General features: G+C 44.4%; 1 protein-coding gene across 1 annotated transcript; it reads left to right on the top strand.

Annotated features, from left to right (window-relative positions):
* Positions 1-6,338: 6,338 nt before the first annotated feature.
* On the top strand, positions 6,339-11,426 carry LOC311125942 (2-hydroxyacyl-CoA lyase 1-like; the record flags this gene model as incomplete). The annotated part of the gene is made up of 10 exons (XM_084199964.1): positions 6,339-6,389; positions 6,794-6,941; positions 7,111-7,186; positions 7,346-7,418; positions 7,607-7,684; positions 7,861-7,955; positions 8,255-8,367; positions 8,974-9,109; positions 9,457-9,562; positions 11,343-11,426. Coding segments are annotated over 10 exons (960 nt in total), but the record flags the coding sequence as incomplete, so codon positions are not given.
* Positions 11,427-25,454: the final 14,028 nt, after the last annotated feature.

The following is a 25,454-nucleotide window of genomic DNA, read 5'->3' as shown; positions in this document are numbered from 1 at the left end:
CCCCTCCTCTCACAGGTACCTAGCCCTATCCCCTCCTCTCACAGGTATCTAGCCCTATCCCCTCCTCTCACAGATAACTAGCTCTATCCCCTCCTCTTTTTGCAGGTATTTCCTGTTATAGGTACAAATATCCATTCCAGATCCACTTAGTGAGAAATACTACTTAGATACTACACAACCACTCTAAAACGTTTACTCTGAATGTTAATGTTTGCTCTGAGTGTGGTTTGAGATGGTTCACAATGCTTCCTTTGAATAATAATAACAAGGTTGAGTTTGTGTCCCAAATTCTTGGATCATATTTTTTATTTTGTTACCATATACTATTCATTTATGTTGTGCATTCTGCAGGTCCATGACCTCTTTGCTAAGTGAGAACGAAGAGCGATATGTCTCCTCACCTGAGGGTGGCGATAGAGAGATGAGACACAGACAACACTCAGCACCACTGAGATCTGTGTTTGGCATCTCTGAGGACTCTGTCTTCGACATGGTCCAGAGCGGCCAGTCGCAGGGTGACATCGTACCGCTGCCCAAACGGAGTAGACAGGAGAAATACAGACCTAGCAAAATGTCAACGGACGGCAAGTTTATGATGGGTATTGTCGAGTTGGTTATAAACCTTCTCAACTCCAGATTGGCTGAGCTAATGCGAAGTGTCAGTCAGGGAACTCTAGTTCTGCTGACTGGAAGTATCTCAGCAAGTCAACAGTTTGCCCAAGAGATGCTAAGCATGGCGACTTCTAAGATGTATTCCCATGCCATAGAGCATATTGCGCTCGGCCACAAGTCTCCCCTTGAGTTAGAGAGGGAGCTTGAGGCCATCTTGGGTCCTCTGGCTGGACAGGTCATAGTCATCATCATAGATAGCATCATCAAGGCTAAAGCCAACGGAGGAAATGAGGGGAGAGCGTCCAGCCCCTTGACCTATTTTCTAACTGCCATTTCGGCAGAAATACAAAGCCTAGTGGTTCACAGATCGGCTAGCAGACCATCCACCAGACTGTCCAACAACGACCCACTGCTGAACATTTCCAAGTCAAAGGTCTTAAGATCAGTTCTGCTCAAAATGGCAGAGCTCTTTGGCCAAGGTCCAAGTGAAACCTGTCTAGTTCCACTAGTCCAGAGTCAGTCCAACAACTCCATTTGCGACTGGACTGTGAATGCAGGCACCATTCATCCAAGTACATTTCTGTCCGACAACAGAGTGACAGAAGTGTCATCCGATGTTGTGGATCTTGTACTTGAGGTTTTTTGGATAACAGGATTTTTGGATAACAGGAACCCGTCAAGGCCACAGAGTGCCTGCTCCCACAACTCAGCTAGTGGAGCAATAGATATGAGAGCTCTTGCTGGGGACTTGGTCAGACAGGTGTCTGTCAAACTCAGCCCATTTGTCTCTGAGAGTCAACTCTCCACCATGTCCATGACAGATCTGTCATCATCTTTTTCTGACTCCACCTTGAAGCAGTTGTGTTCTCGCTCTGTTGTTGCTCTGGCAACTGCCTGTCAAGCAATCAAAACAGAGCTTGAGAACCAGAGACCTACCAACCTGGCAGCCAGAGACCTACTATCGTCTCTGGTAGAGACCATTGAGGACATGGATATCTCTGACATCCTCCAGGGCCCGTCGGCCATTTTGGAGGAGGCTGCTGTGATAAAGCACCCAGAGATGTCCACCTCGACAATATACAGATCTCTGCTTCTCGACTCATCTCTCGCCTCCTCTAAGATGGTCACTGAGAGCATTATCTTCAACAACCCATGCCCATCAGAGGAGAATGTGAGTATTCAGAAGGAGCTCCCTGCTGATAAAGTTGACATCCTACATGGTCAACCAGTGGAGGAGTATATTGTCAAAGCTGAGCAATGCATCACTCAGGTCATTCAGGATGCAGCTGTGACATATACTGCTGCGCTGGATAAAACCGACACTTGTGGGAAACTGTCGGAAATCCTATCTGTCCATGTTTCCTCAGAGAATATTGAGGAGGCATCCTCTGATCTCTTTGGTGGAATTATTTCCGACCTGCATGAGGTATCTGAGGTCAATAAGGCCTCCATGCGTACGAAATCAGGTCGCAAAATGTTCTGGGTGGAAGTGAGTTCAGGTTCCCAGAAGATTTATACCAAAACCCTGGACAAACTAAGGAAGCTGTTCACCTCCCACCATCTCACTGAGGGAAAAAATACTCCTGTGCAAATCGAGCTTTCTGCAACTGGACTACTTGTAACTGAGGCCACTGTGCAGGAATCTCCTGTAACTGAGGCCACTTTGGCAGTGTCTCCTGTACAGAAGACAGACAGTAAGACCCTTCTAAGTCCCCAGCCTCAGCCTACCAGCTCACCCTCGACACCTGCACTAAAGGGGTAATCAAACAGGTGATCTCGGTGCTGAGGGTGGACACTTCAAAGGAAGACTGCTCCGCTTCCGTTGGGGAGAGCACGTCAAATTCATCCTTCGACTTCAACCAGAAGTTGGACTCGATAATTTCGAAATTGGAGGACCTCACCATTTCGAGTGATGTGACATCAGCCGAGATTGCCACACTCACGCGATCTCTTAGTGCAGCCAGCAGAACCTCTAACATTTCCATCCAGAGCTTTCACAGTGCTGAGTTCCGAGCTAAGGCCAAACACATTGTGAGTGAGACCATTCTCAGAGCTGCTAGCAAAGCCAGCCATTCTTTGCTACAGAGCATGCCTAGCACCACCTTCTCACACCATGCGGTTTCTACAGCCGAAGATATAGTAAATATTATCATGCAAGACCTTGAAAGTGTATCCCAGTACACTGTGGATGACGCAGACTCCTTCCCACTAGGAGAGAAAAAGCTGGAGTTCCAGCTCAAACCCAGAGTTGTCTTTGACAACTTATTGGATGCTGCTCAAACCATGTACCACAGAGTAAAGGATAGACTGAACATCTTTTTCTCTTTTCCACCAGTGTCAGTCACCACAGCCAAATATGTGCTGGACTCCGCCCCTGTGGAGACACTCAGACATTCTAAGTCCGCTGACACTGCTCTTGTTGAGGACAGGAGCCGCCCTCCGTCTGTGAGAAGTGAGAAGCCTTTGTCAAAAGTCTGTTTGGCTAAAAGGTCTAAAGCCCTTGTGTCTTCGAGTGGCTCTTCAACAGACCACCATATAATTGACACATGCAGTGAGGATGTCACTCTGCCCACCAGGAGTATGTCAGTTGTGAGCAACAACAGTTTGAAGAGAGCCTCTCCTCTCCACGGCAGTGGATTGAGTGAAAGTTGCAAACCTCTTGTGGCTCTAAAAGACGTAACAGTGGCAGTCAGCCAAGAAGGCTTTAGCAAAACTGCAAAGAAGACGCTCAGCTTGATCCTAAATGTGATCTCAGTGGCCAACTCTGAGAGTTCATCTGTTGGGCAGATTGCAAGTGAGGAGTGTCTGATAGCCACTAACATGTTAGACTCTGTACTGGAGAGCCTTGACCAGTTGCCTGACATGAGCGCTGCCGATGAAATCACAAGGACAGAATCCCATACCTCTATCGCAATGGACGAGACAGGTTCACGGTCAACGCTTGTGAGCCAACAAGAAATAAACATATCTGACACCAATATCATAGTGAAAACTATAATGGACACATTGAAGACGGACGACCCAGAGATGACTTCAGCAGAAGAACATCTGGATAGGCTCCTGTCAGTTGAAGCCCTTCAAGCCCATCTGGCAACCTGATCGCAAAGGTCCATGGTCTCATTCAGGAGATAACCATAAACCGCCAGCTTCAATCCATGGTTGGCCACAGAAGCCTCTCTCAACCAGCGCTGCCTAAACCAGCCCTGAGGAAGCTGTCAAAGGACGATGCCTCAGAGCTCATTTACAACTTTGCCCAGACTTCTGTTAGGAGACTCCTGGGGCAGTGTATGGGAAGGCCTATGCCACCATCGGCTGAAATGGTTTTGGATCAGGTCATCAAGTTGATGACAGACGTGGTGATGGACAGCCTGACTTATGTGTCCAAGTCTACAATGGAGGATGGTAAGTGAAAGTACCTATTTTCATCTGCATAGGACTTAATTGTAACATGATGCTCAATACATTGCGTTTTATGATGTGAAATTCACTGGTTGTGTCCAAAATGGCACCTTCTTCCATATTTAGTGTACTACTTTTGACCAGACCCTATGGGCCCTGGTCAAAAGTAGTGCACTATAAAGTGAAGAGAATGCCATTTGGGATGCAGTGACTGACTTCAATGGCTGCGTCCTCTTCTCCCAGTTATTGTACACAGGTCGGTCACACTAGCGTGCTCTTCTCACTCAGACACCAGCAATGCCACAAGTGACATCACTCATGGTGTTGTAGCTGACCTTAATGCTACTGAGGAATTCCCTGCCAGGAGCCTTAGCCCGGCTGATGTAAAGGCTGACGGCATGGCCCGTCTTCCCTCTGCCAGAGGGAAAGAGACTAAGAAGAACAGGAAGTGGCGTTTCCTACCGAAAATGCATAAGTTTCCAAAGATCATGATTAAGGTAGGGTGCTCTGTGTTTTGAGATTACCTCTGTAAGGCAGGGCTGAAATTTACCCTACAGATTCACTACACCCCTATTGTCTCTCAGCATTAGAACAAAACTGTTGTCATTGTCTTTAGGAGGTTGAGTGAGGACACTGTAATGCAATCCTAATACACATGGGAGAGTCCCAAATGGCACCCTATTCCCTATATAGTGCACGACTTTTTACCAGAGCTCTCTGGGCCCTTGTCAAAAGTAGTGCCTTACGTAGCGAATAGGGTGCCTTTTAGGATGCACACTCTGTATTTTACACAGGCTCAGTTGTCCTGATGTGTTTTGTCAACAGCTGTTCAAGACAAAAGGGGAACCGAAGAGACACCCTGAACAGGATGCGCTGCCTACCAAACATCTCAGAGAGACTCATATTTCACAGGGTAAGTGATAAGCATCGATAATGTCATATTGATGTATCACCCTATGACAAGCTTGTTAAAACAGTGACAACAGATACAGGCAGACCGACGGACAGACATGCAGACAGACAGGCAGACTGACAGGCAGACGGACGGGCAGACAGACATACAGGCAGACAAAAAGACAGGCAAACAGGCAGACAGACAGACGGACAGGCAGACGGACAGGCAGGCAGGCAGGCAGACAGACAGACTGACGGACAGACAGACAGACAGACAGACAGGCAGACAGGCATACAGACGGACAGACAGGCAGACGGACAGACAGGCAGACAGGCAGACAGACGGACAGGCAGACGGACAGACGGACAGACACAAACACACACATTCATTTTCTGATTATGAAATGTTCTCATGACAGATGCTGAGTGTGAGGTTCCAGAGGTTCCATCCACTTCCCCACCCAAGGAGGACCTGACAACCACACCGGCCCCTGCTCCCCAGGAGTCCCAGTCCCGTAAACGCCCACTCATAGTCAGGGTGTTACACGCTCTCTCCAGAGCCATCTCCAAACCATTCACAGGAGCTTCTGGGAAGAAGAATTAGCCAAATGCCTGATTTTATTAATATGATATTTTAATCAGAGCCTTTATTTAATAAAACATTACTGCATTGATTTCTGTCTATAGTAGTCTTCATGTATGTGCAAGATAACGGTAAAGTACTTCAAACCACATAGTCAAAAGTATTCATAGTGAAGTACCGTTTATGATTATTGATTGTGGAAATACACATAATACAGAAAAGTTGTTGTCACATATAAAGACAGACATAAAGGAGAACTCCGTAGACCAGTCACATTCTCAAGCCATAACTAAATCCATGAATGGATCTCCTATAAGATGACAGGAGAACATTTGTAACACTTTCTATGAAGCCTATATCTATAATGCATACACTCAAGTCATTTACATTTTACATTTTAGTCATTTAGCAGAAGCTCTTATCCAGAGCGACTTACAGTTAGTGAGTGCATACATTTTTTTTTTCATACTGTCATACACTCATAATGACTTAACTGAGTTAAGTGTTAAGTAAAGTGCAGTTATAAACACATAATGAGGGCTTATTATGTATTTCTTGCAATAAAAAAAGAAAAATGCTACTAGTTTATTAAATATTCATGACTGCTATTGCACGGCTAATGTCCACACTTCTGTACAATAGGGGGCAGTAATGCACCATAACGTTGGATGCCAACTGCCTATAAACCCCACTGAAGAAGAAAAAGCTACTCATGTAATGCATGCTGGAAAGCAGACAAAACTAATGATTTGCAAGAGATCTAAACACGATTTATAAGCTACTGAACAACAAGTCCAAGAAATCATTGCTAACCGCGTTTGCACTTTGAACAGATTTCTCGACAATAATAATGGAAGATGTGACTGGGGCTCAGCTCATTGCAGAGGCACTAAAAGCTCAGGTGAAGTGTGTGCAATATATATAAAACAGTGTTATACTGTGTAACCGTGTTGCTAATAATATATTAGTCACTGATCATGTCCTTGGCAGTGAGAATGTAACACTATGAGTTGTGAAAGTGTGCCATAGGTCATTGCACTGGTATAGCTAACTATTAATATTGTTGTAGAAAAACATTTAGATGTTTATGTGGAATAGTATATGTTAACACCCTTGTTGATGCATGCCAATGTGTGTGTCAATGCAAAGAAAATCTAAACTACATTGTAACAATTCATATACAATTCAGTATGAAAATGTATGCACTCACTAACTGTAAATCGCTCTGGATAAGAGCGTCTGCTAAATGACTAAAAATGTTTAAAAAAAGGTAAATATACTGTATCTACATGTAACTCTCTACAGAATGTAGAATATATGTTTGGAATAGTTGGTGTTCCAGTCATTGAAGTAGCTAAGGCAGCTCAAGCCTCAGGAATCAAATATGTGGGAATGCGCAATGAACAAGCCATAAGCCACCTTTTTATTACTAAACCAGCTCTCCCCAGATCATGTGATATTAACTACCCGTACATAGACTACAGGAGCGTGTAGTGTGTGAGGGTCAGTTTCATAGCTTTTTTGCATTGCTAATTATGTCTGCCTGTCTGTCTGACCCTTTGTGTGTCTGTCTGCCTGTCTTCCTGTCTGTCCCTCTGTCTGTCTGTTCCTCTCCAGTCCAGGTGCGTGTCTGGTTGTGTCTGGACCGGGACTCATCCATGCACTTGGTGGAATGGCCAACGCTAACATGAACTGCTGGTATGCTAGAACTCCACAAACAGAAGACCCTACTACTCATGTTCAGTGGTCCTTTCAAAAGAAGGGATGCTATCCGCACACTGCAAAAAATGATCTGAGGACTCCAAACTATCTCAGATTGTCAGTTGATGTCATTGTGTGATACCTCTCTCTCTGTAGGCCTGTGATTGTTATTGGAGGCTCCTCCGATCAAAACCAAGAGACCACTGGGGCGTTTCAAGAGTTTCCACAGGTACCGATTGAACCATGATATTTATGACTTTTGAACATTAGGGGGTTGTTTCCCAGGACACAGATTAAGCCTAGTCATGGCCTAAAAAGCAAACTCAATAGAGAATCTCTGTCTGGGAAACTGGCCCTAGCAGTTTAATTGCTGAAAGAGGAAATAATTTGTTATTTGTGGTCCTCTTTCTCTGTCAGGTGGAGGCATGCAGATTGTACAGTAAGTTCTCTGCTAGGTCTAGCAGTCTGGATATGATCTCCTCAGTGGTAGAGAAGGTATACAGTCTACTCTGACTCCCTCTGTGTAGTCCTCTTCATATCATTTGGTATCACCTGCAATTGTCTTTTTTCTGACCTCTAATTTTCCAGCTTAGCAAGGTACCTTAACTGCTTCATAAGAGCACAGCACAGCCTTAATTGATCTGAATTTAAGGGTGTTTGGTATGTCTAAGGCAGCACGCACTAGCATGTATGGACGTCCAGGTGCTGTATACGTAGACATATCTGGGGACATGGTCAATGCTAAATTGGACAGGAGCAGAGCCAGGTTAGTGGCCATCACTGTCTTTCATCCATTTAAAATGTATACTAATGTGTTACTGTTGAATATGTATACCTCTGAATTCACATCACCGTAGTCATTTTTATTTTATCTTGTTATACCTTTTAACGTCTGAAGTGAACCAGAAATTAAATTACTTAGAAAATATAGCACTATATCAAAATATTCTCATCAGAGAATAGCAATAAGCCTCGATAGACCTTCATGGTTTATTTACATATGCAATAAAGTTGCTAGGTAACATGTTTAATGTTTGACCTATTATTTATTATTTCCTTTGTCAGAGAGGTGCCCTGTAGTCCACCTCCTCCTGTGAGTATGGCTGACCATATGGTGATCACAGAAGCACTGGCGGTCCTGAAAGGAGCCAAACGGACTTTACTCATCATTGGCAAAGGTAGGCATTGCTTTTTTAATAGCCAGATAATCTGGGGGAAACAGAACTAAAATCTTGCATAATTGCGTCAGATACTTGGATAAGGTCTGGGGAGATGTTAAGAGAAAGATACTAACGCCACTTGCGAACTCTCCACCCCCCTAAACGGAAACTCTCTGCAAGTTTCCGGCAAGTTTATGGGCCAAATGTCCCCTCCCGTTCTGAAATTGAAAAGATGCGAGCACCTGCGAAATCGGGATTTGTCCAAATGATTAGTGGTGAAAAATCAGCGTACCGGAACAAAGTTGTCACATCCCATTCTGTTGACAGACGCTACTTCCAGTTATGTTACGTGCGTCTGTCCAAGAGAGATCAATAGCCAGCTGAGACGCACTGTAACACATATAGCACTGTACCACGGTTCAGTTGAAAACTGGGCCACGTTCAGTCGACAAATGTTGTTGACATGATTTCTCATTCTACCTGTCTGAGAGGCACGTTCGTTCTACATGCTATATTTCTATCTGAACGTTGCACAACGTTTTGCTCAGCTGAATGCATCCCAGTTGTGAAGACCAGTCTGTTGAAATCCGTGTGGCAGTGCCCTCTGTCTGTGTCCCTCTGCAGGTGCAGCCCATGGAAGAGCAGAGGGGGCTCTGAAGGAGCTGGTGGAGGGGTGTGACCTGCCCTTCCTGCCCACCCCCATGGGTAAAGGGGTGCTGCCTGACGATCAACCCAACTGTGTTGCTGCTGCCCGCTCCAGGTCAGCCTCTCCTTCTCTCAGCTGGCATCATATTCATGTACAGACCATTGACTGTATAAGTAGGACCAAGAATTTCCCTGACCATTTGAACGGACCACGAAACTCCTGAAATCCCTATCTATAACTAGTCTCTCCTGGCCAGGTCATGTCAATGTAAACTGGTGTCAATCAAACAACTACACTACTCCTATAACTAGCCTCTTTTCATTACATTTTGTTTTGTCCCTGCTCTCCTCCTCCTCTCTTCCTATCCTCCTCCTCCTCTCTTCCTATCCTCCTCCTCCTCTCTTCCTCCTCCTCCTCCTCTTCCTATCCTCCTGGTTCTATGGTCTTGGTGGGGACTGCAGAGCTCTGCTCCAGTCTGATGTTGTGGTCCTACTTGGTGCCAGACTCAACTGGATCCTGCACTTTGGCCTTCCCCCCAGGTTTGACACCCAAGTAAAGGTCATCCAGCTAGGTCAAAGGTCACCAGTAGGGTTTCTTTTTTTTCCTTCTTTTTTTCGGATTCCAGATTTTCTGCTTATTCCGTTCTGATTTCTGGAATCTTCCAACAGGGATTTCTGGGAATTTGGGGAAAGTAACTGTAATTTTGCAACCCTAGTCACAGGTCATTTCATAGTGAACTACATTTCATTGTAACCAGGTATAAAGGTATTTGACTCAGTCTATTGGATTTAGTCTATCAATTATATAGCTTCTCTATAAGTCTTTGTGGTCTCTCCAAATAATGTCATGGCTGTCTTAGTGCTGTACAGTACATCTATATTTAAGCAATAAGGCCCGAGGGGGTGTGGTATATGGCCAATATACCACGTCTAGGGGCTGTTCTTAAGCACGATGCAACGCAGAGTGCCTCGACGATACAGCCCTTAGCCGTGGTATATTGGCCCTATACCACAAACCCCAGAGGTGCCTTATTGCTATTATAAACTGGTTACCAACGTAATTCGAACAGTCAAAATAAATTTCAAATCAAATTTTATTGGCCACATGCGCCGTAATACAACAGGTGCAGACATTACAGTGAAATGCTTACTTACAGCCCTTAACCAACAGTGCATTTATTTTAAACAAAAAAGTAAAAATAAAACAACAACAAAAAAAGTGTTGAGAAAAAAAGAGCAGAAGTAAAATAAAATAACAGTAGGGAGGCTATATATACAGGGGGGTACCGGTGCAGAGTCAATGTGCGGGGGCACCGGCTAGTTGAGGTAGTTGAAGTAATATGTACATGTGGGTAGAGTTAAAGTGACTATGCATAAATAATTAACAGAGTAGCAGCAGCGTAAAAGGATGGGGTGGGGGGGCAGTGCAAATAGTCCGGGTAGCCATGATTAGCTGTTCAGGAGTCTTAAGGCTTGGGGGTAGAAGCTGTTGAGAAGTCTTTTGGACCTAGACTTGGCACTCCGGTACCGCTTGCCGTGCGGTAGCAGAGAGAACAGTCTATGACTAGGGTGGCTGGAGTCTTTGACAATTTTGAGGGCCTTCCTCTGACACCGCCTGGTATAGAGGTCCTGGATGGCAGGAAACTTGGCCCCAGTAATGTACTGGGCCGTACACACTACCCTCTGTAGTGCCTTGCGGTCGGAGGCCAAGCAGTTGCCATACCAGGCGGTGATGCAACCAGTCAGGATGCTCTCGATGGTGCAGCTGTATAATTTTTTGAGGATCTGAGGACCCATGCCAAATCTTTTCAATCTCCTGAGGGGGAATAGGCTTTGTCGTGCCCTCTTCACGACTGTCTTGGTGTGTTTGGACCATGATAGTTCGTTGGTGATGTGGACACCAAGGAACTTGAAGCTCTCAACCTGTTCCACTACAGCCCCGTCGATGAGAATGGGGGCGTGCTCAGTCCTCTTTTTTTTCCTGTAGTCCACAATCATCTCCTTTGTCTTGGTCACGTTGAGGGAGAGGTTGTTATCCTGGCACAACACGGCCAGGTCTCTGACCTCCTCCCTCAACGTGACCCATGTTATACGGTCAGATATACCACAGCTTTCAGCCAATCAGCATTCAGGGCTCGAGTCACCCGGTTTATAAAAGGGAACGTGTGTGTGTCAGCCTTAGCATTATGTGGTGGTGCCTGGTTATTTCTGTTGTGTTTAGCTTGAGGTTTGGCCACTCCTCCAGCTGCTGTTACATGTGTCACGCACGGCGCTCTTCCTGTCGTGTCGTTGCTGGTATGTTGTAGTAACGTTCCACATACGTTATTTATGTCAAGGTCAATGTCAAGGTTGATCTGTGTGCTGAGGAGATGGGGAACAACGTGCAACCTGCTGCTGCTCTCCTGGGGGACATCAATACTATTGTCAAGCAGGTAACACAACACAGTCCTGGGGGACTGGAGATCCTGGTTTGAATCCAGGCTCTGTCGTAGCCGGCCGCGACCGGGAGACCCATGGGGCGGCGCACAATTGGACCAGCGTCGCCTAGGGTAGTGGAGGGAATGGCCGGCTCAGTTTGTAGAGCATGGTGTTTGCAACGCCAGGGTTGTGGGTTCGATTCCCACGGGGGGTATGAAAAAAAAAAGTTACGTATGCACTACCTGTAAGTCGCTCTGGATAAGAGCGTCTGCTAAATGACTTAAACATGTTAAATGTAGAGGGCCCCGTAAACAGTTCCACAAACGTCAGCATGAGTGCGCTGACTGTGGAAGCACTAATCACTGGACCAAAGCTCACTGTCAGATGCACCAGCTGTGCGTCAAGTGCTTTTCTCCGGGCCACATGAGCTTTGACTGTAGTGAGGCTGGGCAGCGACAGAACCCTGGATGTGGACAGACTGGCAGGTCTCAGGAAAACTAGAAAGCCTCCGTTCTGAGGAGGGCAATGTGGGGCATTCTTATTTTTCCTCCACTGATGATGATATCCAATCTGTTTATTCTTACTTTTGTGAGTCAGTACCCAAGAACAACACAGTCATTTTTCAGAACACAATGAGAATTAATCAGAAAGACAGTTTGTTTTACACCACTGTGCTAGTACAGGATAAAGTTGAGCTGAAGGGGATGTTAGATAGTGGGTCCATGGCTACTACTCTGCGCGCAGATATTGTACCTCGGTTGAGGGAGGCAGGAGTGGTAGAGGGGAACTTTCTAGCTCCTTCAGACATTATCCTGGTGGATTGTGGTGGGAACAAACTAGCCCAGTGGGCATGTGTGACTTAAAAATGCAACTTTATGGCTTCTGTTATGTAGTCCCAGTGCTTATTGTTGATGGGCAGGTTGATGAACTCATTGTGGGAACTAATGTGTTGAAGTCTCTGATTAGACAGTGAGTTTCTATGTGCTCACGCAGGTGCCCGAGAGCTGTGGCTGCACCAAGGGCTAAGCTATTGTGTGTTGTCTCTTCGTGTACAGGTATGTCATTTATTTTGTCAGAATTATGTTGTATATCATTTTACTTGTATTGTATAGTGTGTTGTTAGGCACGGAATGTGTGCATGCAGCACCTGTTCTCTTTTGCCTGACCTTCAACTAGCAAGGTGCCCGAGAGCTGTGGCTGCACCAAGAGCTAACATATTGTGTGTTGTCTCTTCGTGTGCAGGTCGAATAAAAATTATCCAACCATCAGAATTCCAGTTGTGGCAGTGTCCTAATTACGTGACCTGCCGACTGGTCAGCTCAAGCCGACCGCCGGAGCTGTGCATGTGGATGAGGTGCACAACCTGCGCATGTGAATTTGTTGATGGCTTACTGTAAGTGAATATATACTGTAAACAGTGAAAGTGAATGTAGCATATTCATTAGATACAGGTATTCGTGCTTATTTGTATGTTTTGGATGAATTTGTTTATTGCATTAATTTTTTGGGGTATTTAAATGCACTAAATTACATTGTATTTTAGTGCTCTGTTGAGCCATGGAAGATTCTCAAATCCATAAGACGTGTTATGCTGGGGATTTTAGTGTCGGTAGAGGGAGGGGTGTCCTTCCATTTACACCAATTGTACAGTCAGCTCCTGGGAGTAGAGCGTTTGCTAGTCCTGAGTTTGCAAGCACTGGGAGGGGTAGGCTGTTTGTTCCACCTGACCAGGGTATCCCACCTCTGTCTTTTGAAGTACCATCATCCACAGTACTCGGTGATAATGGGATGCCTCCGAGTCAGCTTAGTGACCTTATTAAGCAGATTGGTTCAGAGATAGGAGAATCTATCAGAGCGAGTTTACTGCAGCCTGGGGTTTCAAGTCTTTCTCCTGCCCGTCCCCCTCACCAACCCCAGCAGTTTCCCCTGCCTGAGCAGTGTGGGTCAACCTTTATTGATGCGTCCAAGCTGAATCTGGTTGTGAAGTCAGATGTTAGTGCTCCACCTCTTTTTAGGGGTGATGGCTCAGATAAGTACTCTGTCCTGGAGTGGGAGGAGTTAATGGAAGTCTACCTAGAGAAGAGGGGTTACACTGGGTCTGGGAATGTTGGGGAGGTGATGTCTAGGCTCATGGGGAGGGCACGGGATGTGACCAAAGTCTGGAAGCGTAACAACCTTGTTGTCACAGATGTTAAGGCGGTGTTCAGTGTTTTCAAGCAACACTTTGGGGATACTGTCTGCTCAGGTATGCCATTAGCTGATTTCTATTCAATCAAACCATAAGCTAATGAGGGTCCAATATATTTCTGGATTAGGCTTAACAAAGCTGCAGAGGCAGCCGAACAGTACCTTGTGAGTGAGGGCAGGACCTTACCCAATCAGTGCTCAGAGTTGGCAGTCATGTTTGTACGCAACTGTCCTGATAAAGAGTTGGCCCAAGTGTTCAAGAGCAAACCCATTCGTGACTGGACAGCCAGTGAGGTACAGGATCGGTTGGATGAACTGTTAAGGGAACGTAAAGCATGTAGAACACAACTTTCACAGCAGGTTGCTGCTGTTTTTGACTGCCCTCAGGAGGGAGTGGGTCCTGTGAAAAGACCTAATGTGTCATCTTTTTCTCAATGTGGCCGTGAACCAGACCTGGCACCATCTGTATCTGAGGGTGGGACATTAAAGAAAGTTTTGACTTTGTTAGAGAAGGCTCTGGTCAGCAATACTCAGTCTGTGAGTGGTGCAGTGGTCTAAGGCACAACATCACAGTGCTAGCTGTGCCACTAGAGATCCTGGTTCGAATCCAGGCTCTGTCGTAGCCGGCCGCGACCGGGAGACCCATGGGGCGGCGCACAATTGGACCAGCGTCGTGGAGGGAATGGACGGCTCAGTTCGTAGAGCATGGTGTTTGCAACGCCAGGGTTGTGGGTTTGATTCCCACGGGGGGTATGACATTTTTTTATAACGTAAGTCGCTCTGGATAAGAGCGTCTGCTAAATGAGTGCAATGTGGGGCATTCTTATTTTTTCTCCACTGATGATGATATCCAATCTGTTTATTCTTACTTTTGTGAGTCAGTACCCAAGAACAACACAGTCATTTTTCAGAACACAATCAGAATGACAGTTTGTTTTACACCACTGTGCTAGTACAGGATAAAGTTGAGCTGAAGGGGATGTTAGATAGTGGGTCCATGGCTACTACTCTGCGTGCAGATATTGTACCTCGGTTGAGGGAGGCAGGAGTGGTAGAGGGGAACTTTCTAGCTCCTTCAGACATCATCCTGGTGGGTTGTGGTGGGAACAAACTAGCCCAGTGGGCATGTGTGACTTAAAAATTCAACTTTATGGCTTCTGTTATGTAGTCCCAGTGCTTATTGTTGATGGGCAGGTTGATGAACTCATTGTGGGAACTAATGTGTTGAAGTCTCTGATTAGACAGTTCAAATCAAATGACAGCTACTGGCGGGTGGCGGGTACACCAGGTTCCTCTAGCCAGTGTGATGTCAAATCTGGAGAGATGGAGAGGAGACTCCATCCCAGATAAAGTGGGCACCATTAAGTTGAAGATAGCAGTAACGTGCTACACCGAAGACAATGCCAACCTACATTAACTACCCACAACAGCCCACGATGCCTAACTATGACACCATAGCTAACTAGCATGCTAGCATCCAATAACACACAGTTTAGCACCAATACTTGGTTACAACAGACTACCAATAGTGTGTTAACACACTAAACAGATCATTCGCGTCCGTGTCTAGTTCCTTTCATAACGCAGCAATAATTAAAGGTTGGCTAGCTAGCATAAGTATATTGTATTTAGCTACTACAGTACAGTTAGCTGGTCGTGTTGGCTAGCTAGCAATGGCCACTGTGTTGACTTTGTTTGAAGAACGGCTAGCTAGCTAGCTTCGTGCTAGACCCGGCACCGCCGAAAAACAATGCTAACCTACAGTAACTACCCACAACAGCCCACGATGCCTAACTATGACGCCATGGCTAACTAGCATGCTAGCATCCAATAACACACAGTTTAGCACCAATACTTGGTTACAACAAACTACCAATAGTGTGTTAACACACTAAACAGATAATTCGTGTCCGTGTCTAGTTCCTTTCATAACGCAGCAAAAATTAAACGTTGGCTAGCTAGCACATTAACATTGGAAACAACTCTCCACCGTTGCTAAACGTTACCAGTAGCTACCCGCTAGCTAGCTAGCCTCGTGCTTTCTCCGGGCTCCGCCGTAAACAATACTTACCTACAATAATTACCTACGGAAACCTACAATAACTACCTAAATAAACTACCTACAATACCTAACTACAACTACCTACCTACGATCAAATGCATGGTTTAAGCTTTACTCAACACCATATAAGAAGCCAAGCTTACCTCAAGCTTACCTCCTGCTAGAGAAAACACAACCTCTCCCGACCACAGCACAGCACAGACTGCTCTACAAAGCCATTTGTGACCATTTGTGAGGTCTGGGAAAAATGTAAGACATTTGGATTTTGGGGTGTAGTTACCCTTAAATGCAAGCGTGCACCAGGAAGAGACCTTTGTTTGGTTAAGCGGTGTTGCTGTAGAACAAATGGCCACTGGAGTGATGCAAATGATCACGGTATAATTCTGCCAGGCAGGCATAGGCTACTTTGTAGTTAACATTTACTTGCGAAGGTTTTGGGGAAAGCCATTCCTTCCCTACCAGAAGAAGGTTATCATTAGCATCATCGCTAACGGCTACACAAAGTGTAGACATACGCGCGCACCGCACACATGCACACAGACAGGGGCATTCCTGTGCCGTTTCAGAAAGTTCATGGAAATACGAATCACTGATGCATTTTGTTCATGTCTTATGATTGACTTGGGCAAATGAATGCGTTTTCTAACAAGTTGAATAGATTTAGTTGATTTCTTACTAAGTTCAATAAATGTTTGAATATTGTTGAATTTCGGTTTAATGTCTGGATTCCGTGATTCGGTCCGCAACGCCTATTTTATAGGGCCCTAGTCAATGAACTTGTCATAAATCAACATAGGATATGCCCTCTTCCCCCCCCCCCCAACAAGACTCAAATATATATATATATATTGGAAATGTAAGCAAGGGTTGAGCTTCTTCAGTTTGTGTCACAAAGTGGATACGTTTCTGTGTCCCTTTCAGAGTGAGTGACACATTGACTTTATATAGTGTACCAAGAGTTGTTCCCTCTGTACGGCCATACCAGCCTGAATACGCCTGATCTCGTCCGATCTCAGAAGCTAAGCAGGTTTGGGCCTGGTTAGTACTTGGATGGGAGACCGCCTGGGAATACCAGGTGCTGTAAGCTTTTTGTCCCAGTAGAGCGTGCTCTTGTGTCATGAAGCAACTGCTTTTTATTTATCACCCTAATAATATCATGGATTGTTATTGGACTAAATGCAGTTTGTGTGCTGCCCTGCCCTGATCAAATCAAATCAAATAATGGACAGTGCTTTTCCCTCAAAATATAGGCAGTACATGCAGCCTTTGTTTTTAGTCTAGGAGACAGTCAATGTCTGTAGTCCATTAGGGCACTATACAATCCCTTCAATGTGTTGCCTGATTCCGTTAATTCCCAAGTTCCCTTTTCTCCGTTTAGATTTCCCCGTTGACCGTTTGTCCCTGTTTTGGCAGGTTTTCGCTCTCAAAAGTACACCTTTTTAATAGCAAAACAGCACAATTGGATGTTCTATGTCCACAACAATGTTTAAACCCTATCAGGTGACCATTTGTGAGGTCTGGGAAAAATTTAAGACATTTAGATGTTGGGGTGTAGTTACCCTTAAATGCAAGCATGCACCAGGAAGAGACCTTTGTTTGGTTAAGCGGTGTTGCTGTAGAACAAATGGCAACTGGAGTGATGCAAATGATCACGGTATAATTCTGCCAGGCAGGCATAGGCTACTTTGTAGTTAACATTTACTTGCGAAGGTTTTGGGGAAAGCCATTCCTTCCCTACCAGAAGAAGGTTATCATTAGCATCATCGCTAACGGCTACACAAAGTGTAGACATACGCGCGCACTGCACACATGCACACAGACAGGGGCATTCCTGTGCCGTTTCAGAAAGTTCATGGAAATACGAATCACTGATGCATTTTGTTCATGTCTTATGATTGACTTGGGCAAATGAATGCGTTTTCTAACAAGTTGAATAGATTTAGTTGATTTCTTACTAAGTTCAATAAATGTTTGAATATTGTTGAATTTCGGTTTAATGTCTGGATTCCGTGATTCGGTCCGCAACGCCTATTTTATAGGGCCCTAGTCAATGAACTTGTCATAAATCAACATAGGATATGCCCTCCCCCCCCCCCCCCCCCCAACAAGACTCAAATATATATATATATATATATTGGAAATGTAAGCAGGGGTTGAGCTTCTTCAGTTTGTGTCACAAAGTGGATACGTTTCTGTGTCCCTTTCAGAGTGAGTGACACATTGACTTTATATAGTGTACCAAGAGTTGCTCCCTCGCTTACGGCCATACCAGCCTGAATACGCCCGATCTCGTCCGATCTCGGAAGCTAAGCAGTGTCGGGCCTGGTTAGTACTTGGATGGGAGACCGCCTGGGAATACCAGGTGCTGTAGGCTTTTTGTCCCAGTAGAGCGTGCTCTTGTGTCATGGAGCAACTGCTTTTTATTTATCACCCTAATAATATCATGGATTGTTATTGGACTAAATGCAGTTTGTGTGCTGCCCTGCCCTGATCAAATCAAATCAAATAATGGACAGTGCGTTTCCCTCAAAATATAGGCAGTACATGCAGCCTTTGTTTTTAGTCTAGGAGACAGTCAATGTCTGTAGTCCATTAGGGCACTATACAATCCCTTCAATGTTTTGCCTGATTCCGTTAATTCCCAAGTTCCCTTTTCTCCGTTTAGATTTCCCCGTTGACCGTTTGTCCCTGTTTTGGCAGGTTTTCGCTCTCAAAAGTACACCTTTTTAATAGCAAAACAGCACAATTGGATGTTCTATGTCCACAACAATGTTTAAACCCTATCAGGTGACCATTTGTGAGGTCTGGGAAAAATGTAAGACATTTAGATGTTGGGGTGTAGTTACCCTTAAATGCAAGCATGCACCAGGAAGAGACCTTTGTTTGGTTAAGCGGTGTTGCTGTAGAACAAATGGCAACTGGAGTGATGCAAATGATCACGGTATAATTCTGCCAGGCAGGCATAGGCTACTTTGTAGTTAACATTTACTTGCGAAGGTTTTGGGGAAAGCCATTCCTTCCCTACCAGAAGAAGGTTATCATTAGCATCATCGCTAACGGCTACACAAAGTGTAGACATACGCGCGCACCGCACACATGCACACAGACAGGGGCATTCCTGTGCCGTTTCAGAAAGTTCATGGAAATACGAATCACTGATGCATTTTGTTCATGTCTTATGATTGACTTGGGCAAATGAATGCGTTTTCTAACAAGTTGAATAGATTTAGTTGATTTCTTACTAAGTTCAATAAATGTTTGAATATTGTTGAATTTCGGTTTAATGTCTGGATTCCGTGATTCGGTCGGCAACGCCTATTTTATAGGGCCCTAGTCAATGAACTTGTCATAAATCAACATAGGATATGCCCTCTTCCCCCCCCCCCAACAAGACTCAAATATATATATATATATATTGGAAATGTAAGCAGGGGTTGAGCTTCTTCAGTTTGTGTCACAAAGTGGATACGTTTCTGTGTCCCTTTCAGAGTGAGTGACACATTGACTTTATATAGTGTACCAAGAGTTGTTCCCTCGCTTACGGCCATACCAGCCTGAATACGCCCGATCTCGTCCGATCTCGGAAGCTAAGCAGGGTCGGGCCTGGTTAGTACTTGGATTGGAGACCGCCTGGGAATACCAGGTGCTGTAAGCTTTTTGTCCCAGTAGAGCGTGCTCTTGTGTCATGGAGCAACTGCTTTTTATTTATCACCCTAATAATATCATGGATTGTTATTGGACTAAATGCAGTTTGTGTGCTGCCCTGCCCTGATCAAATCAAATCAAATAATGGACAGTGCGTTTCCCTCAAAATATAGGCAGTACATGCAGCCTTTGTTTTTAGTCTAGGAGACAGTCAATGTCTGTAGTCCATTAGGGCACTATACAATCCCTTCAATGTTTTACCTGATTCCGTTAATTCCCAAGTTCCCTTTTCTCCGTTTAGATTTCCCCGTTGACCGTTTGTCCCTGTTTTGGCAGGTTTTCGCTCTCAAAAGTACACCTTTTTAATAGCAAAACAGCACAATTGGATGTTCTATGTCCACAACAATGTTTAAACCCTATCAGGTGACCATTTGTGAGGTCTGGGAAAAATTTAAGACATTTAGATGTTGGGGTGTAGTTACCCTTAAATGCAAGCATGCACCAGGAAGAGACCTTTGTTTGGTTAAGCGGTGTTGCTGTAGAACAAATGGCAACTGGAGTGATGCAAATGATCACGGTATAATTCTGCCAGGCAGGCATAGGCTACTTTGTAGTTAACATTTACTTGCGAAGGTTTTGGGGAAAGCCATTCCTTCCCTACCAGAAGAAGGTTATCATTAGCATCATCGCTAACGGCTACACAAAGTGTAGACATACGCGCGCACTGCACACATGCACACAGACAGGGGCATTCCTGTGCCGTTTCAGAAAGTTCATGGAAATACGAATCACTGATGCATTTTGTTCATGTCTTATGATTGACTTGGGCAAATGAATGCGTTTTCTAACAAGTTGAATAGATTTAGTTGATTTCTTACTAAGTTCAATAAATGTTTGAATATTGTTGAATTTCGGTTTAATGTCTGGATTCCGTGATTCGGTCCGCAACGCCTATTTTATAGGGCCCTAGTCAATGAACTTGTCATAAATCAACATAGGATATGCCCTCTTCCCCCCCCCCCAACAAGACTCAAATATATATATATATATATTGGAAATGTAAGCAGGGGTTGAGCTTCTTCAGTTTGTGTCACAAAGTGGATACGTTTCTGTGTCCCTTTCAGAGTGAGTGACACATTGACTTTATATAGTGTACCAAGAGTTGCTCCCTCGCTTACGGCCATACCAGCCTGAATACGCCCGATCTCGGAAGCTAAGCAGTGTCGGGCCTGGTTAGTACTTGGATGGGAGACCGCCTGGGAATACCAGGTGCTGTAGGCTTTTTGTCCCAGTAGAGCGTGCTCTTGTGTCATGGAGCAACTGCTTTTTATTTATCACCCTAATAATATCATGGATTGTTATTGGACTAAATGCAGTTTGTGTGCTGCCCTGCCCTGATCAAATCAAATCAAATAATGGACAGTGCGTTTCCCTCAAAATATAGGCAGTACATGCAGCCTTTGTTTTTAGTCTAGGAGACAGTGAATGTCTGTAGTCCATTAGGGCACTATACAATCCCTTCAATGTTTTGCCTGATTCCGTTAATTCCCAAGTTCCCTTTTCTCCGTTTAGATTTCCCCGTTGACCGTTTGTCCCTGTTTTGGCAGGTTTTCGCTCTCAAAAGTACACCTTTTTAATAGCAAAACAGCACAATTGGATGTTCTATGTCCACAACAATGTTTAAACCCTATCAGGTGACCATTTGTGAGGTCTGGGAAAAATGTAAGACATTTAGATGTTGGGGTGTAGTTACCCTTAAATGCAAGCATGCACCAGGAAGAGACCTTTGTTTGGTTAAGCGGTGTTGCTGTAGAACAAATGGCAACTGGAGTGATGCAAATGATCACGGTATAATTCTGCCAGGCAGGCATAGGCTACTTTGTAGTTAACATTTACTTGCGAAGGTTTTGGGGAAAGCCATTCCTTCCCTACCAGAAGAAGGTTATCATTAGCATCATCGCTAACGGCTACACAAAGTGTAGACATACGCGCGCACCGCACACATGCACACAGACAGGGGCATTCCTGTGCCGTTTCAGAAAGTTCATGGAAATACGAATCACTGATGCATTTTGTTCATGTCTTATGATTGACTTGGGCAAATGAATGCGTTTTCTAACAAGTTGAATAGATTTAGTTGATTTCTTACTAAGTTCAATAAATGTTTGAATATTGTTGAATTTCGGTTTAATGTCTGGATTCCGTGATTCGGTCCGCAACGCCTATTTTATAGGGCCCTAGTCAATGAACTTGTCATAAATCAACATAGGATATGCCCTCTTCCCCCCCCCCCCAACAAGACTCAAATATATATATATATATATTGGAAATGTAAGCAGGGGTTGAGCTTCTTCAGTTTGTGTCACAAAGTGGATACGTTTCTGTGTCCCTTTCAGAGTGAGTGACACATTGACTTTATATAGTGTACCAAGAGTTGTTCCCTCGCTTACGGCCATACCAGCCTGAATACGCCCGATCTCATCTGATCTCGGAAGCTAAGCAGGGTTGGGCCTGGTTAGTACTTGGATGGGAGACCGCCTGGGAATACCAGGTGCTGTAAGCTTTTTGTCCCAGTAGAGCGTGCTCTTGTGTCATGGAGCAACTGCTTTTTATTTATCACCCTAATAATATCATGGATTGTTATTGGACTAAATGCAGTTTGTGTGCTGCCCTGCCCTGATCAAATCAAATCAAATAATGGACAGTGCGTTTCCCTCAAAATATAGGCAGTACATGCAGCCTTTGTTTTTAGTCTAGGAGACAGTCAATGTCTGTAGTCCATTAGGGCACTATACAATCCCTTCAATGTTTTGCCTGATTCCGTTAATTCCCAAGTTCCCTTTTCTCCGTTTAGATTTCCCCGTTGACCGTTTGTCCCTGTTTAGGCAGGTTTTCGCTCTCAAAAGTACACCTTTTTAATAGCAAAACAGCACAATTGGATGTTCTATGTCCACAACAATGTTTAAACCCTATCAGGTGACCATTTGTGAGGTCTGGGAAAAATGTAAGACATTTAGATGTTGGGGTGTAGTTACCCTTAAATGCAAGCATGCACCAGGAAGAGACCTTTGTTTGGTTAAGCGGTGTTGCTGTAGAACAAATGGCAACTGGAGTGATGCAAATGATCACGGTATAATTCTGCCAGGCAGGCATAGGCTACTTTGTAGTTAACATTTACTTGCGAAGGTTTTGGGGAAAGCCATTCCTTCCCTACCAGAAGAAGGTTATCATTAGCATCATCGCTAACGGCTACACAAAGTGTAGACATACGCGCGCACCGCACACATGCACACAGACAGGGGCATTCCTGTGCCGTTTCAGAAAGTTCATGGAAATACGAATCACTGATGCATTTTGTTCATGTCTTATGATTGACTTGGGCAAATGAATGCGTTTTCTAACAAGTTGAATAGATTTAGTTGATTTCTTACTAAGTTCAATAAATGTTTGAATATTGTTGAATTTCGGTTTAATGTCTGGATTCCGTGATTCGGTCCGCAACGCCTATTTTATAGGGCCCTAGTCAATGAACTTGTCATAAATCAACATAGGATATGCCCTCTTCCCCCCCCCCCAACAAGACTCAAATATATATATATATATATTGGAAATGTAAGCAGGGGTTGAGCTTCTTCAGTTTGTGTCACAAAGTGGATACGTTTCTGTGTCCCTTTCAGAGTGAGTGACACATTGACTTTATATAGTGTACCAAGAGTTGTTCCCTCGCTTACGGCCATACCAGCCTGAATACGCCCGATCTCGTCTGATCTCGGAAGCTAAGCAGGGTCGGGCCTGGTTAGTACTTGGATGGGAGACCGCCTGGGAATACCAGGTGCTGTAAGCTTTTTGTCCCAGTAGAGCGTGCTCTTGTGTCATGGAGCAACTGCTTTTTATTTATCACCCTAATAATATCATGGATTGTTATTGGACTAAATGCAGTTTGTGTGCTGCCCTGCCCTGATCAAATCAAATCAAATAATGGACAGTGCGTTTCCCTCAAAATATAGGCAGTACATGCAGCCTTTGTTTTTAGTCTAGGAGACAGTCAATGTCTGTAGTCCATTAGGGCACTATACAATCCCTTCAATGTTTTGCCTGATTCCGTTAATTCCCAAGTTCCCTTTTCTCCGTTTAGATTTCCCCGTTGACCGTTTGTCCCTGTTTTGGCAGGTTTTCGCTCTCAAAAGTACACATTTTTAATAGCAAAACAGCACAATTGGATGTTCTATGTCCACAACAATGTTTAAACCCTATCAGGTGACCATTTGTGAGGTCTGGGAAAAATGTAAGACATTTAGATGTTGGGGTGTAGTTACCCTTAAATGCAAGCATGCACCAGGAAGAGACCTTTGTTTGGTTAAGCGGTGTTGCTGTAGAACAAATGGCAACTGGAGTGATGCAAATGATCACGGTATAATTCTGCCAGGCAGGCATAGGCTACTTTGTAGTTAACATTTACTTGCGAAGGTTTTGGGGAAAGCCATTCCTTCCCTACCAGAAGAAGGTTATCATTAGCATCATCGCTAACGGCTACACAAAGTGTAGACATACGCGCGCACCGCACACATGCACACAGACGGGGCATTCCTGTGCCGTTTCAGAAAGTTCATGGAAATACGAATCACTGATGCATTTTGTTCATGTCTTATGATTGACTTGGGCAAATGAATGCGTTTTCTAACAAGTTGAATAGATTTAGTTGATTTCTTACTAAGTTCAATAAATGTTTGAATATTGTTGAATTTCGGTTTAATGTCTGGATTCCGTGATTCGGTCCGCAACGCCTATTTTATAGGGCCCTAGTCAATGAACTTGTCATAAATCAACATAGGATATGCACTCTTCCCCCCCCCCCAACAAGACTCAAATATATATATATATATATTGGAAATGTAAGCAGGGGTTGAGCTTCTTCAGTTTGTGTCACAAAGTGGATACGTTTCTGTGTCCCTTTCAGAGTGAGTGACACATTGACTTTATATAGTGTACCAAGAGTTGTTCCCTCGCTTACGGCCATACCAGCCTGAATACGCCCGATCTCGTCTGATCTCAGAAGCTAAGCAGGGTCGGGCCTGGTTAGTACTTGGATGGGAGACCGCCTGGGAATACCAGGTGCTGTAAGCTTTTTGTCCCAGTAGAGCGTGCTCTTGTGTCATGGAGCAACTGCTTTTTATTTATCACCCTAATAATATCATGGATTGTTATTGGACTAAATGCAGTTTGTGTGCTGCCCTGCCCTGATCAAATCAAATCAAATAATGGACAGTGCGTTTCCCTCAAAATATAGGCAGTACATGCAGCCTTTGTTTTTAGTCTAGGAGACAGTCAATGTCTGTAGTCCATTAGGGCACTATACAATCCCTTCAATGTTTTGCCTGATTCCGTTAATTCCCAAGTTCCCTTTTCTCCGTTTAGATTTCCCCGTTGACCGTTTGTCCCTGTTTAGGCAGGTTTTCGCTCTCAAAAGTACACCTTTTTAATAGCAAAACAGCACAATTGGATGTTCTATGTCCACAACAATGTTTAAACCCTATCAGGTGACCATTTGTGAGGTCTGGGAAAAATGTAAGACATTTAGATGTTGGGGTGTAGTTACCCTTAAATGCAAGCATGCACCAGGAAGAGACCTTTGTTTGGTTAAGCGGTGTTGCTGTAGAACAAATGGCAACTGGAGTGATGCAAATGATCACGGTATAATTCTGCCAGGCAGGCATAGGCTACTTTGTAGTTAACATTTACTTGCGAAGGTTTTGGGGAAAGCCATTCCTTCCCTACCAGAAGAAGGTTATCATTAGCATCATCGCTAACGGCTACACAAAGTGTAGACATACGCGCGCACCGCACACATGCACACAGACAGGGGCATTCCTGTGCCGTTTCAGAAAGTTCATGGAAATACGAATCACTGATGCATTTTGTTCATGTCTTATGATTGACTTGGGCAAATGAATGCGTTTTCTAACAAGTTGAATAGATTTAGTTGATTTCTTACTAAGTTCAATAAATGTTTGAATATTGTTGAATTTCGGTTTAATGTCTGGATTCCGTGATTCGGTCCGCAACGCCTATTTTATAGGGCCCTAGTCAATGAACTTGTCATAAATCAACATAGGATATGCCCTCTTCCCCCCCCCCCAACAAGACTCAA

Source organism: Coregonus lavaretus (assembly GCF_964263955.1).
Source record: "Coregonus lavaretus genome assembly, contig: HAP1_SCAFFOLD_409, whole genome shotgun sequence".
Lineage (NCBI taxonomy): Eukaryota > Metazoa > Chordata > Actinopteri > Salmoniformes > Salmonidae > Coregonus > Coregonus lavaretus.
This window is presented reverse-complemented; position numbering and strand designations above follow the sequence as displayed.